The sequence below is a fragment of the Trachurus japonicus genome, chromosome 22, assembly GCF_045865225.1.
Source record: "Trachurus japonicus isolate A0001 chromosome 22, Traja_1.0".
In the NCBI taxonomy this organism is placed as follows: Eukaryota; Metazoa; Chordata; class Actinopteri; order Carangiformes; family Carangidae; genus Trachurus; species Trachurus japonicus.
In genome coordinates, this window is record NC_140928.1 from 16,928,909 (window position 1) to 16,944,906 (window position 15,998).

At 41.5% G+C, this 15,998-nt stretch overlaps 1 protein-coding gene across 13 annotated transcripts in view; it reads left to right on the forward strand.

Moving 5' to 3' along the window:
* The first annotated feature begins 6,578 nt into the window (after nucleotides 1-6,578).
* Nucleotides 6,579-15,998, forward strand: part of unc79 (unc-79 homolog, NALCN channel complex subunit) — a 36,879-nt gene continuing 27,459 nt past the window's right edge. For 11 of the 13 annotated variants that reach the window (XM_085768357.1, XM_085768360.1, XM_085768358.1 and 8 more), the window contains exons 1-10: nucleotides 6,579-6,783; nucleotides 8,427-8,547; nucleotides 11,690-12,003; nucleotides 12,747-12,917; nucleotides 13,179-13,274; nucleotides 13,389-13,444; nucleotides 14,123-14,252; nucleotides 14,383-14,447; nucleotides 15,421-15,509; nucleotides 15,930-15,970. In XM_085768357.1, coding sequence (XP_085624483.1) covers nucleotides 6,762-6,783; nucleotides 8,427-8,547; nucleotides 11,690-12,003; nucleotides 12,747-12,917; nucleotides 13,179-13,274; nucleotides 13,389-13,444; nucleotides 14,123-14,252; nucleotides 14,383-14,447; nucleotides 15,421-15,509; nucleotides 15,930-15,970 — 1,105 coding nt within the window. In that variant the 5' untranslated portion in view covers nucleotides 6,579-6,761. The remainder of the gene's footprint in view (nucleotides 6,784-8,426; nucleotides 8,548-11,689; nucleotides 12,004-12,746; nucleotides 12,918-13,178; nucleotides 13,275-13,388; nucleotides 13,445-14,122; nucleotides 14,253-14,382; nucleotides 14,448-15,420; nucleotides 15,510-15,929; nucleotides 15,971-15,998) is intronic. The other 2 variants (XM_085768366.1, XM_085768370.1) reach the window with 1 other exon arrangement.

Below are 15,998 nucleotides of genomic sequence, written 5' to 3' on the forward strand. Positions count from 1 at the left end.
CAAATAAAAGTATCAAATCAAACTTCAAATTATACTAATCAAAGGGCCACTGTTGCACCATGGGTTGTGGTGTACGCGGATGGGAAAAACATAATGTCCAAACAAATGTCCAGTTTCAACAAAAAACGTGGTTTATTTAACCAAACAGCGAGCAAACAAAGAACAAAGAAAATTCCTGTGCCTCTCCCGCTCCGGTAAAAAACCATTTGCCCACCCAGGTGCATGCTGGTCCCTTACCGACAGCCTACCTATATAACTTCAGGTGCCCCCCTACCGTGCCCAAATGAAACAAAACAACAAAAAATAATAAACAAGAAACACCTAAAGTAAACAAATAATAACCTAGAATACTAATAGAAATCTAATCATAATGAAATCAAGCAAATTGATTGAGAATAACCAAAACTAGATACTCACTAAACAAAATAAACTAAACAGCACTAAATACTACAAATAAATAAATAGCTCCAACATTTTGGTTTTTACAAATAAATGTGTATTTGTAAATATATTGTGTATTTGTAAATGTATAATTTTCCATTTGTAAAAACAAAAAAGCCATTTGTAAAACCGAAAATTCTGTTTGTGAAGTGTAACTCTGCATTTGTGGATCACCAATCACACACACGCATCTCTTTCCGCAATGACGTATTTCTGAGACATTCCTGCCGAGATCCACACAGATCCACAAACTCACAGCTGCTGATTCACAAAGGGCCGCTCTCCTCACCAGGAGGGGCAGTGTTGGCAAGGAGCTGAATGAAAACTAACGAAGAAGACTGCTACTGGTTTATCTCAAGAAATTATTTTAATTCCCACTGTTAATGCGTCACTTTATTAAGTTTTAATGTTTTTTCATGCGATAAAGTAACTGTTTAGATCCCCAATATGCGGTTAGTTTATCCAAATGACGCCTGTTTGGAAAACACGTGTGCAAACCAAGGAACATTTGTAGATCACCTTCTGTGCGTTTACAGATATTTATGAGACAAAAATAACTCCATACCTGTCCAACAATGCGCGATATAAGCAGTTTCAAAAACATTTGAGTCAAAGGTAATTTTACCAATAGGTGGTTTGTATATTTATTGACTTTATTGTACAGGATAGCCCCTTGAGATGTGCCATCTCATTTTCGAGGGGGTCCATGTTATCAACGGAAATACAAACATACATAGTAGGCTACATTATAACATACAAAGAAAGTAAGCGGAACAGACAAACAGACAAAAAAAGAACAGACACATGATACAATATAAAGACACAGACGCCCATTCACACACACTCACACACTACAATGCTCTATCGATCCTGACTCCCCCCATACAACACAACAGTAAAAAATAAAAATAAATAAAATTAATACAGTAGTTGATTTGATATGATCAGGCCTGGAATTTCGTCATTTTAGGGGCAGGGCCACTTGGCCTTTCGTGTTGTCAATTTTTTGAGGGCACAAAGGCCAAAAGCCAGGGCAGCAAGGCCATAAAATCAAACAATGATTTTAAATCCACGTCTTTAATGAATTTACTAACTATCGGTATCTGTTAAATTAATACATAAAACGGGCTCAAGCAAACCAGACATTTTCTACTTTAAATTCGTTTATGCATTTAATTTTTTGCACAAGGGTCCAGTCCTATGCAGCTATATGTTTTGAAATTCCTATCTTACTTGTTCACTATTGCACTGGGCGATATGAGAAAAAATCCTATCACGATAATTTTTTTTCAGTTGACATCAATTTATATCACGATATAGGCTAACTCAAATCACTATTTGGTCAAGCTTCAATATTCCCTTATTGGCACAAGTGAGATTTGAAGTTATCAGAAGGTTATTTTGTGTTTTTTTTTTCCTGTCAAAAATTAAACATGACAGATGTAATGATGAACATCATACAACAGTATCATATTAAACGAAACAGATAGTAGCTTGCCTGGGTCTGGGCAGTGTTCAGGTCGGCACAGTTGATCTTTACGCCTGAGTGCAGTGCGTTTGTGTCGGTGTGAACACAACAGTGGCTCTGGGCTGAGCAGCAGCAGAGCGACCGCACCGTGACCGCGTCCGTGTTGGGTGAACGCGGCCGGACGTCGGTCCGTTGTCTGTCTGGCGTCTCCATTGTGAAAGTTTAGCATTACTTCAGAGTTAATGACGCACCACGCATCTTTTCACGGTCAGCCATCCGAGTTCTCCTTGACTCCTTCACATTTTCTTCCGAGGCAAAACTCTTTTTTTATTTTTTCTATTTGTTACCGGCGGTGTTCCTCTGCTGACGCACACGGCTGTAGCAGCCCAAACACTTAGCACGTGTTGACATGTTGTGGCTTGGCTCTTTTCCAGCCACATGATTGGTTCGGCGGGTGGGGGGTGTTTGATGAAGTCACCTGGTTGGCCGGTGATAGATTGGTCATCAAACTGTTGTTATAGCCGCCCGAGCGGTTTATGCCAGGCTCGAATCAAACCCACCCCGTGATGCTGCTGCCAGAATGTCAACAAGATACGCATTGTTCTTTCTTAAAAGACGCAGGTGTCAAAGCCGTGTTGATAGGAAAGAGGCAACGGAGAAAACCACAAAATCAACCGGGGCAGTGCGGGTGGGGCATCAAGGCCACTGTGGCCTTAGGGCAGATATTTTTTTCAAGGGCACAAGGCCAAATCGGACGGGCACGAGGGCCATGGCCCTCGTGGCCCTCGTGAAATTCCTGCGCTGGATATGATATATGATGCACAATACCTGTCAAATGCAGGCACCGTAAATGTATCCTGTGCTTTTAATTTGTAAGGGAAATGAACTTTCTTCCTCTGTTTTGGTAAACTTGACAAGCTCTTAAAGCTTTACGCCGACTGGTCAAGAGGCCCGTCAGTACTCTGAGCTGGTTGTGCAATATTACATTTGCAAGTGCCCTCTAGCGTTTGGTTTGGAGCAGTGAGGATTAGGCCTATAGGCGATACGTACGTACGTGTCAATAAATTTGATCAACCCTATACGTTTACTCTCATTATAATAAAGCCAACCATTTTTTTGTAGATCAAATATCCAGTGGGGAAACACAGAACAGAGATCAGACGTGGTCGAAAGATGAGTAGCATAGCCTACAATGTGTTCTCAGTAAAATGAAACATATTATTTTCTTTCATGGAGGTTTGAATTTTATTATGTGGAAGATACGACGTAATTACGCCAAGAAAATGTAGGGTATGTTCAAGCTACAAAGCTATACAGAGGCTTTGTTTATGCAGCTCAGGAAACCTCCCTGCATTATAGCCTAGATCTATCTATATGTAGTATTGCATGGAAATATCTGGAATAAGTTACGCTCTTGACTTGATGAATTCATCATTTTAGCAGGCCTAGTTACTTTTATTGGTAAATAATTAAGGGATACAAGTTTGGCAGCTCTTCAGCTGGTGTTCTTTGTGCTTCCTGTTGGGGGCGACACAATACACCTAATGAGGGCCAAACCCCTGCACGTAAGGTTTAGGCGCTGTAATAATAAACTTTTAATAGCTTTTTTTTTTTTTTTTTAAACCGTGATGTAGGCTACGGACTTCTCTTTTGCAATTTTATAAACACAATCCCTGAATTCAAGCTCTCGAGACTTCTCATGTTACCATAAAAACAAAAGGAAATGTGTTTTCAATAAGAATAAGTGATTGACTGACAATGCTTTAGGTGTTATCACGCTCATCAAATAAGTTTGTTTTAACAATAGGATGTTTAAGGATCTTTTAAGCTTTTTTGTGTTCTGCTACAGAGGTTTTAGATCATAAATGCATGAAATAATTTTCCACTTAACAAATCAGCTGTTTCTCTGTTTGAGCCTACTTTCCCCTAAGTGCTCTACATACTGTATATGTTCAGTAAATCAGCTAAAAGCTTGCACATTTTCAACTATTTATTTAAACACAATTTTATTGTGCTTTGGCAATTTGTTTCTCTACAAGAGTTCATGGTTAAGCCTGTTTTTCTTTTTAAATAAAAAGATAGTCCCTACATTGGCCTTTGTGTAATCCACACAACATGTAGGCCTATAGTAACCTTTTCTGTGGTTTAATTTAGAGATTCAGTATCATTTATTAGAGTATTAGAATCTCAACACATTAGATTTTGTGATGTCTATTATAATGAATGATAATATGTTTCTTAATATGATCATCACTATCAATTACCTGAATCATCAAGAGTAATGCCATTTGTATTAGTTAATTGTTTTCTTAGAAATGGTGTGTGTCTCAGCTTATTACCGTTAGCTAAACTAGAAACTTTGCTATTCATTTAACTTTAAATGTCAGGGCCAGATTGCTTGACCTGATGAGAACTTAGTCAATGTGTTTACATGAGAGTCTCTGGTCCCTGGAAGAAACTCCGCCCAGGAACTGTGATGGGAATTACATGAAAGTAGTGACTATCTGTTCATATCTCACAGGATGTGAGGAGCAATTTCCACAGAAATATTTCCTTACAGTAGCCTACAGTGACTGTGCTAAACCAAGAAGAAGGATGTTCTCTGCTCTTAAGAGACCAGCAATGACCAGGTTTGTGTTAAAGGAAGCCATTCAGCAGGATCACAGGTCAAGCATCTGCAGCAAGCCACCAAAGGAAAACATCGGGCCAATGGTAGGACTGATTTGCTTTGTTAGTAGTTGTATAATAGAAGTTCAATAGGCAAATGTAGTATTCTGTAACCTCAGTGAGGATAGTAATGCTTTTACCTGTACTAGATTACAATTACACACACAGTAGCCATCTTATACTTGTGCACAAACAGAGAGAGTACACAGCAGTCTGTCTTGGGAAGTCAGTATCTGTTATACTTTACTTTATTGCCTCTAATGCGAGGAATTCAAGCGAACTATGTTCCTCAGCCTGCAGAGTGGGAGAGATGTTTTATTCATTTCTTATCCATAAGTCAGTGTGAAGCTCGGAAAAGCTTCTCTGAAAGGGGATCCTATGATGGAACTGCAACGTAGCGGACAGTGTTTATGCCACATAAATCTGTTGATCTGTCCTCAGGGGCTTGCACAGGGGCTTTTACAAAGCCTGGCTCAGGTTAGGTACACCAGAGTGCAGAGGGACAAAGGGAATATCATAGTACTGTACGTAGATATACAGTAAATAGGGGCTGCTGCTTATATCACCTGATGAGTCACTGAGATCAGGACCCTCTGTTGTGGACACAGGTGTGCAGTCCCCCCTCCCCCATTTATAACTTATGACATGGAGAGGATTGAGAGCTATACACTGCCTTAAAAATAGTAACTATTTTTAAGGCAGTGTATAGCTCTCAATCCTCTCCATGTCATAAGTTGTTAATGTCAACCTTCATGCAGTTCATTATTTTTATTCCATAGAAAACAATGTCTGTCCATAAGGCATCCATCCTAATGTTCTCTATTACTTCTTACAGCAATCTGTCTACGCACTGTTTGTGTTTGCTGCGGCTCTCTTGGCCCCAGCTGGATGGATCATGCATCACATCCCGGACTACAAGAGAAGATCGCCTCCAGAGCCGTGACTTTTGAAAGAACTCTCTGCTCAGATACTCATGCACTGTTATTTCATGTAATTATTTCCAATGTGTCAAATAGTAGGACAGGAAGTAGAATCTCTCACAGATTTGAAGCTTGATTAAACTGTATAAAGACTTTGATATAAAATCTGTGTAATTGTCTCATGTTTTATCTTTGGATTAATACGACAAGAAGCCCAATTTGTTGGCTGATTCCATTACTGGGATGTGTCACGTTAAACAGTGGGCTGCAGAGGGGCCACTCCAGGTGCTGACTGATGTGAAAATAGATGTTGCTCCTCATCAGCTGGATATGTGATGGATATACTCCAGCCATGCTTGGCACAAACAATGAGAAGGGTCTGCCAGTGCTTATAAAAACCTCAAGTCTGTTTATGTTTTAGTTCTGCACCTAGTAAAGGAAAAAAGATGCTGCATTTACGCACATCAGACTTATAGAATGACAAATAAGCACATTTGGAGGCTAATAAAAGGTGTTTTGGTCGTAATTTATTCTTAAAGGCCTTTGGTTGATAATGGGATTCAAAAAAACAGTGTAATTATCCAGATGTAACCACTGCTTGTTACCAAAAAAAATATCTAAAGAGTTTTAATCACAAACAAAATGAATGATCTTAGTTTCCCCAAAAGATAAAGACAAGGCACATCATGGTTATAACAATGTGACAACCATCTGTTGCACGTTCACCCTTATATTCTGCACCAAGATAAAAAAAATAATATAATAAAATAAAATCCAAGCAATACTGAGTCAAATACACTGCAGGTCCCCAGTATGTTCTTCCTGCAATAAGCTCACAGACTAGAGGACTGATGGGGTTGTTGGATTTCTTGAATGACAGTTTCTCAAAGCCGGATCAGTCCATTTGGAAAGGTATGCTGTGGGAGGAGGTGTAGCTATATCAACATCGCTGTCCGCCATGAAAGAGCAAAAATCTTCAAATTAAAAAGAGACTCACAAAATGGGTCCTCGTTTTAATTCCGCTAAAAGCTCGGGAAAACCACCGAGCCTCAGCTGAAAAAAAAAAAAAAAAAAAAAAAAAAAAAAAGCCACAGCGTGTGAATCCGTCGCGCAGAGTGGTACAATCAAGCCGAGGCTGCATGGGCTGCGAGGGGGGTAGATTCACTTTTTCACGACTGAAGGAAACACAAAGCCTGGGAGGAAGAGAGGAAAAACACTAAAACACCTGACAGTCTTGGTTTTATGTTCCCTCAAGTGTCTGCGAGATGTCTACGAAGGCAGAGCAGTGTAAGTACGGCTGTGTATGTGTATGTGTGTGTTGGTGTTTGTGTATGTGTGTGTGTGTTTCTGTCTTGTCATGGGGATTTTTTTGGAAACTGGAAATGTGTTTTTTTTTTGTTTTTTTTTCTGAACCAAAGAAAGCGAATGAGGGGAGCTGTCCTTGGTGATGAAACCGCGGTTGCCAAGGCAGGTTGCAACACGTCCTCTCACTGCAGAGGATGGCTGGAGGGCTGCTCAGTGCACACAGGAAGCCACTGTATCTCCCTTATTCCTCTGCACGTTAAAGGGGGAAAACAATTTCACGGCTAAAGCACATCATCGTCATGCTATTTTATTTAATCAATTTTTTTTAACCAGCCTCTTTTTTTTATTAGTAGGCCTATTATTATTATCATTATTTGATTGACGTTGCTGGATGAGGTGCGTGCGAAATGCAATGCAAGGTGTGGAGAGCTGGTCCTCAAGGTCGACCCTACAGATTATTTAGCTACTGAACAATATGGTGGCATTACACTGATCAATAATGTGATTTGATCGCAGCGTGCTGAAAGCTGTTGATCCTTCCCTTCCCTCTTCCCTCATCCCTCCGATTGCTTTTTGAACAGGTGGAAACCAACCTCTACTTTCAGACCCCCCCCTTCCACCACCCACCCACCCACCCACCCCCATGTTAGCCCAGTGCATGATCTCTGCAACCAGCTCTTGGCTATAGCTTTAAACATATGGCAGACAAGAAATATGCAGTCAAACTTGCTATATGTGGCCTCCATTACAACTGGCTAAAAGTTGGGTGTTGCTGCTGATATTGTTCAGTACAATCAATGTATTGAATCAATCAGAAAAAGATGGACCCTGCTGCCATGATTGCACCTCTAACATCTACAGCTTTATACATTGTTTTGAGGTGCTTGGGCCATAAAATGTTTTAGAATATGTTATAATTTATCACCCAAGATGTTTAAATTTGAGAAGACAGATGCGTACAGTAGCTACATATTGCAGCACAAGCTCTGACCACACGTGTCCAAATCCGCCAGCTGTTATTTTTATTTTGGGGTTTGTCATTCACAGGTCAGAGCGGAGGGTAAACACTACAGCCCAAAGTCACAGAAAATGGGTCAGCCATCAGCCAATCTTGACTTATTTTAACTCTGAATTAACCGGGAAACATTATACAAACAGCACGTTCATACCTAAGACAGTGACCAGGGGACGTGGGACGCTACTTCAGCATCGTCCCTTAGTGTCATTTTGCTCAGGGACGAGTAAGCCCGTTCTCATGTTCACCCCTGACCACATTTTCCAAGCTTGTCTTGGGACTTGATCTGGCAACCTTTTGTACACAAGCTTGTTTCTGTAAGCAATAGGTTACTGCCTCCTCTAGGGCTTCCTGTGACCTCGCTGCTATACCAAAAAGGTCACCTGGTGAAGGCCAGAGAGCCATGGGAAAACAGACTCCTTGTTTAACTTGATAATTGGTGCATCCATGTTACATGCTGCTGGGTGTCTCACATGGACTTTGGTCAGGAACCAACAATAGAAGAGATGCATGCATGCTCAACCGTTTGCCTTATCTTTGCTCTCAGACTGATATTTTATTGTCTCACTAGTGTTGATTTGCTTGTTACTCTGCTTTTTATTTTGTCTAGTTGCCTCTAAGATACGATACTTGCAAGAGTATCACAACCGTGTGCAACACAATATTTACCCTGTGCCCTCCGGAACAGACATTGCAAACACACTGAAATACTTTTCCCAAACCCTGCTCAGGTAAGTACCCTGCTCTGGAGCCAACAGGTGAAGTAACAGACTGTAGACTGTGTTAATATTTAGCTTCCTTCAGCATCAGACAAGCTAACTTTGCAGCAGGTTGTTCTGACACACTTTCCGAAACGGATGACAGTGACACAATTAAACGGCTAATGACTAATGAATTTAGTGTGCTAAGAGGAAAGTAGGGAAGTGGCCAACTCTGCATCGAGGCTGTAGCAGATTTCCTTACGGAGTTATGGTGTTGTGTTAAAGCAGTAGCAGAGATAGGCGACTCAGTGATGTTTATTGATTCAGTGGTCGACTGCTAGATGAATGCTTCCCGGGGGCGGCCTGTTGTGTCCTTCCCAAAGGGGCAGGCGGAGGGCAGGTCCTCCAGCTCTGCAGTTGCCGGGTTAGCCTGCTCCCCTGGGTGCTGTGAAAGCCCGAGGCAGGAACAACATGTTATTTCCTCCTCCACCACAGGTCAAGTAGGCAGCCATTTTGGACACATCTAATTTCATTGTGTCATTTCCCTTTTGTTGCCAGCGTCTTCAGAATAGACTGAAGCTACATAGAGGACGTTTCTGTATGTCATATGGTGGATTTAGACTTAGCCGCTGGCTTCATAGGACATACCGGTAGTTGTGGTATCCTAACTTATTAGCTAATTTACAAAAAGGCTAGGATTACTGGAAGCCAAACTTGAATGCCCCACTTTTATCATTATTATCATCTTAGGGTGCAGTCTATTTGAGATTGGCGGCCGACCTCAATTCTACACTTTATGCCTCAGCCCCATAAGGATTATATCTCTGCTGAGTGAAGCCCACAGAGTATCCTGGATACTTTGTGCTTTGCTGAAGTGTTGCCCAGCCCCAGCAGCAGCCACTGGGTAAAAACGTCAGGCAACATGTCTAAATGGATGGGCTGCAAAATTGGGAATCAGCAATAAGTCAAATGATGATTTTGTCTCAGAAGGGCACTATGATATGATACCGCCTAGAGATCAGTCTCCCCCACCCATTAGAGAGGTCTGATTTCCTCAGCAGGGGCTCCGGGATTATCCATTCACCTGTGCCATGTGGAGCCCAGCGTGGAAAAAGAGAGGAAAGAGAAAATGTAAGAGTGGTGGGGGTAGTGAGATTTGAAATGTGGAACAGTCATAGGTCAAGTTCCTGGAAAGAAAAAGTGAAATGACCTGTGTTTGCTGATTCATATGCTAATTTTTAGGTTCAGCACAGGTTACAGAATAGAGAAGGGTTAAAATGTTTGGTTTACTGACAATTATACGTGCCTCCTTAAAGATGAGGCATGGGTTTGTCATAGTAGCACAAGTCAAACTGAACTGTATGAATCAGTGAGCCTCGCTGACTTCATGCCAAACTGTATCACTCATGAGCATGACTGCAGGGGTTGTTAATCATCCAGTAGTATTTAGTTGTTGTTTCTACATCACTCACCTGAAACTCAGACACATTGATTGTCTTTTTGAATTACTGATACACACATAGTGGATGATTTTGTACTGACAGTGCAGGGACTGACAGTCAACGTATGTCATGTGTCTGTATCAGTGCATTTCTACATGTGTTTTATGTGTCGTATATGTAATTTTTGTGTCGTTTGTACGTATGTATGTGTGCACACATGTGTGTGTTTTTATGCGTATAAATCCAATGTATGTGTGTGAGTGTGTCTGTTTATGTCTATGTTCATTGTTCAAATTAATGATGTTTTCTATATGAGAAATGGGCAGTGAAAAAGTCATACTCTGAGATACAGTCTGTTGTTGTGTTAGTCCTGTTTGAGTTACGCTGTATAATAACGCAGCTTTATGAATGAGTCAACTCTGACTAAAATCTTGCAGAGTATAACTTTGAGGGGATAAGTCGGAAAATGTTACACTGCTGATGACGTATAAACTCAACAATATGCTTCTAATGTTATGTCAAAAAAATCTTAATATGAAATCCCCTTTCTCACTTGCCAAGAATGCTGTAACTCAACTTTTTGAGTGACCTTTCAAAAAAAAAGAAACAAAAGAGAAAAAAAAAGCATTTATAATCTGGGCTCTCGTGATAAATCCCAATCATTTGCCTGATAGAACAGCTTAGCTCTTTAATAATGTGCAGTAAAAAGAGCAATGCTCTCTGGCCCCCCCTTCCCCCTCCTCCACCCCTAGACGCTCCACACTCAACCCAACTAGTTTTTGCTTTTGTTTTTTCCTCTCTTAAAATTGAATATGTCCACCACCTTCCCCAGGGGACAGCAAACACAATTGTCCATCCTGCATTAGCTCACAAACATAATGCTACCAGTCATCTCCCCCCTGATACAACCTATTCCTTTGTCATTATAGTTTCTCCTCTACCGTAGATTAGTTGTTACATTTATTTTAGAAACCTGAATCCATATGCCTGTTGGATCTCATTATTTCTCCTGATGATACTGGTACAGTATCATAACGTATGCATACGGACATTATTTCTCTGGTGCAATAAACATGTGCTGTGACCTAGGAGCACTTGATCTAACCTCACACACATGTTTATTACTGGCTGAAGCATGTTTCAAAAGTGTCACCTCTGTATTTTCCCGAACCAATTTGGTGTCACTCCCATCCTTGACAGCCCCACTAAAGACAAGGAAATTTCATTTTGAAATAAATTCCACGGCTCATTGGCCTTTTTGCATGGTAGCCACTGACCTTGCTGATTGGAAGATGGCAGCCATCGAGGGACAGTCATTTGCACTGTCCCTTTTTGGAGAAGTATGGGGTTGCCACTGAAAACATGCCATTTTTTATATTTTTGCTCCTTGTCACCAGATACGCATGAGATGCAGTGATCATTGCAGTTTGTGCTCATGTTTTTTTTGTTTTCCAAGTGCAAAGACAGAGAAAACGAGATAAAATTGAATTAAAGTCACTCTGGACAGACAAAGCAGGGAAAAATTGCCCGTGCCTTCAGTGATATATACAGTCAAATAGTGAGACACTGCATCCTATGTGGGGTTTATCTGGGTTTGTTTTTTTCTATTTACGCTGTCTCTGTAGTGCCATTTCAATGTAATGTGCTGTTTTTTTGTGTCTTTGTTGTCTCTTTTTTTCCCTTGTTCCCCTCCCCTACCCTCCCTCCCCTCCCCTCCCGCCCCGGAGCAGCATTCTGTCCCGCACAGGCAGGAAGGAGAACCAGGAAGCTTCCAATTTGGCCGTGCCCATGACCATGTGTCTTTTTCCTGTGCCATTCCCACTCACCCCATCTCTAAGACCACAAGTCAGTTCCATCAACCCTACAGTTACTCGCTCCCTCCTTTACAGCGTTCTGCGCGATGCCCCGTCAGACCGCGGGGGGCAGGGGCAGCAGAGTCGGGACGCTCAGCTCTCAGAGTACCCCTCTCTGGACTATCAGGGCCTCTATGTGACCCTCGTGACCCTGCTTGACCTGGTGCCCCTGCTGCAGCACGGTCAGCATGGTGAGTCAAGGCCCAGTGCACCACTGTTTGTCATCATCATCCCCGAGCCGTCTGGCCTGCATGAAGCCACTGCTGCTTTTTTGGCCTCTTTTGTAACGGGAAGAGCGAAGTCCTGCTGAGGATCTTGAGGGATGCATGGGGTGATTGGGAGCACGCTGGATCCTGTCAACTTAATCGTTCATAAGCCATTGGATACACCAGATATAGGCCTTCTCTTCTGTGTATCATACCTGACTGCATGTTTGTTATGTAAAGTGCGACAAATGTTTTACTTATGTTGTCATGTGCAAATATATAAGTTAAATGGAAAGCACACGTAGGCAAATGTAATGTTTTATTTTCTATGTATATATATATTTAGAATACATCTGAGAATGACTTATTTACACACTGTTTTTTACGGGTTCAAGTCTGCGTCACAGTCAGTGCTCTTAATTTTCATGAATATTTTACCACTGTTAAAAAAAAGCTCAGAAGCATGAAAACCCATCTCCTTGACTAGAATACTTTTTCTGAGGGCAAAGTTGACTTTAGTTGCTTTTAAAGAAAGCTCACTGCCCTCCACAGAAGCTCATAGTCTGTAAATGTTTTCTTTTTGCACTGTTAAACTGTTAAATGACCGAAATCATGTAACTTTGACATTTGTGGCTGCATACAGTGAATGTGAATACTGTATGTGCAGTTTATTGAATGAGTGTCTGTGTATCTCTTTGTCTCTTTTTGCCTTTTCCCTTTCTCATCAGATCTTGGACAGTCCATATTTTATACAACAACTTGCCTCCTGCCCTTTCTAAGTGATGATATTCTCAGCACTTTGCCCTATACTATGATCTCCACTTTAGCCACTTTCCCCCCTTTCCTCCACAAAGACATCATTGAGTACCTGAGCACCTCTTTCCTCCCCATGGCGATACGTAAGTATGACCAATCGTAAGATAATTGCCTTAACATATTCTCCTCCTGTAAAAATGAAGCCTAAGAGCCTGTAAGTTTGTGATAAATATCTGAGATTGAGCGAAACATCGTGTAATTATTGGAGTTTATCCTTTGAAAACCACCCGAACACTCTCTGAGCTACTGATACTACAATCTTCAATACCACCCTCGACAGAACAGAAAGTGACCTTTCAAGTTGGTATCGTTCTCTGTTTTCCTCTCCCCTGCTCGCCTTGTAGTGGGCTCCACTCGGAGGGAGGGGGGCGTCCCGGCTTATGTCAATCTGTCCGCCTCCTCCATGCTTATGATTGCAATGCAGTACACCTCCAATCCAGGTAAATCCTAACATTGGATGGTTTTGAGCAATGCATGCAAATATGACACACTACTAGCCTACATTGAAATGTTATGATGGCTCTCTTCCTAAGATGGTCTCTCTTTCTTTATAGTGTATCACTGTCAGTTGCTGGAGTGTCTAATGAAGCACAAACAGGAAGTGTGGAAGGTATTTTATCTCTTAATACATGATGCAGATATAAGGTCGTTTCTGAAAAGCAAATTGGAAGAGTTTCATTCCAAATTTAGACATCTCCTATAAGGGAATTGTTTGACATTGGGAGAAACATGCGTTTTTATTCTCTTGCTAAAAGTGACGTGAGAAACTCAATACCATTGTTATGACTACAGGGTAAATATGAACCTAATTGACTGTTAGCTTAGCCAAGCATAGTAGAAACAGGAAGACACAGTGAAGCTGGCTTTGCTCTAAGGTAAAAAAAAAAATTGAATAAAATAAAAATCTTCAAAATGCTAATTATCACTATTTAACACAAAACATATCTTGGTTGTGAAGAAAAAACTCAGCTCTTATCTCTAAAACCACAATTTGCTCTTAGATTTTAAGCCAGCTGTGCCAATTCCTCCTGTTTTTAGCACCAAGCTAAGCTAAGGTGTGCATTTATTTAGCATAAAGACATTTAAAAAATAAATGTCAAAGTGTTGGTTTGTCTTTGTGTAAGACAAGAAGTATCAAGGAACATTATACAGTATAGCCATAGTTTCTATAGATGGATATGTTGGAATGAAAATCTGTGTCCAGTTGCTTTCTCTTCACTATTATTCAAATACGTATCTTCAAATGTTATTGCACTTTATTTAATGCTAACATTTCCTCTTGATGCAGGACCTTCTTTATGTCATTTCTTATGGACCGTCCCAAGTAAAACCTCCAGCTGTGCAGATGCTGTTTCATTACTGGCCCAACCTGAAGCCACCGGGAGCCATCAGTGAATACAGAGGGCTGCAGTACACAGGTCAGTTTCTCTTAATGTCACATCTGCTGCCTTGTCTGCCCTTGAGCTGACTAAAGGTCCAATCTGTCCTCCATTTTTCTCTTTTTCTCATCCCCTAATTGCCAATCTCCTGTCTCTTTTCCTGTATCAGCCTGGAACCCCATCCACTGTCAACACATCGAGTGCCACAACGCCATCAATAAACCTGCCGTCAAGGTGACTTGAGTATTAGGCTACATATACAGACAACAAACTGTGATAGGCCTAAGATAAGAAACACACACTCCTTCACGTCTACAGTGCTTTAGATACTCAAAGAGTTAGATTAGCAGTGTGCTCCTTATTCAAAATCAGCCTCCCTTGAGAACTTAATCAGGAATACACAGGGCATGTGGCAGATTGCCTTGCTGAGTTCAACCATGTGTGACAGTGTTTCTGTTTTTGCGAGCCCCTCGTATAAATCAGAGCTTGGCCAGGAAGCTGTGTGATTGGGGTAATGGTATCAGATTCTACGCTCCTACCACCAGTCTGCTGCTCTGCTTTATCTTCTATGACCTGCCTTTACTCAACTCTGCTCAAAACTGACAAATAGAGAAGGAACAGGAGCACGGACAGGGGCCGGATTTCAATTACCACAAGCAGGGAGGGGGTACAAGCAGGGGAAGGGAGGCGGTGGGGGTGGGGGTGGTTGAGGGGGGCTTAATTGGAAGCGGTGACCCCACGCAGCCCTTGAGGACAGGGTGGCATCAATTGAGCGCAGTAAATTACAGCGCGCCATCTGAACATTGAGGCCATGAGCATTGGGGTTTAGCACAGGGCCAGGCACAGGTTGTGAGAGAGCAGAGTGCAGCATATGCACGCAGCCATCCACACAGAGACGTGGGGAGACAGGTATAGGTGTTATTATTATGTATTATGTGATGAAAATTATGAAAAGCAATTTCAGCAAGGGAGGGCTTTTTAATTTTTTTTTAATTTTGAAAGAATGGAGGTGGGTAAGTACTGTAGTTATTAGGTAACAACTCCCACCTATGTTCAGCCCCTACCCTCCTATGTGTTTGTACAGTACCGAATCCAGACATTTCTATCTATCTATGTTTGCATGAAAATAAAACATCAAAAATATCAATATGTTCATCTTTTAAATGCTACATGCATACCCTGATGCTACCTGTTTTCATTCTTGCAGATGTGCATAGATCCTACTCTTTCTGTTGCCCTGGGAGACAAGCCCCCTCCTCTTTATATATGTGAGGAGTGTAGCCAGAGGATAGCCGGGTATGGATCTGTTTCACCTTTTCTCTACATCCCTGGATCCTCCCCCCTTCTTCAATAAGATGCCATTCCAAACATGCATCACCCACCCGCCCGCCTCATTATTCCTCTCTTTAACCCAAGGGAAATACATCGCCATGGTTACGTAATTCCCTCGCGCCGATAATGAGATCATCATCACAAAACCACGCAGCCAATTGTTTCTCTTTTCTCCGGCATGTAGAATATTATAATTGCATGGTTCTGGCAGTTTTTGTGCTTTCTTTGATATTGAGAGGAGATAATGTAGGTTAAGGTTTGTGCTCCAGCTCTGTTTGTAAGATGAGACCGCTGTGTAGAAACCAGGTGAAGTTATACATGAGCTTTTGGGAACACTTTGCTTATTAATCATATATTGGTTAAACATTTCTTTGACCTTTTCAGAGACCATTCTGAATGGCTGGTCGATGTACTCCTGCCCCAAGGTGAGCTCCGCCTCCCACAAGCAAAAAG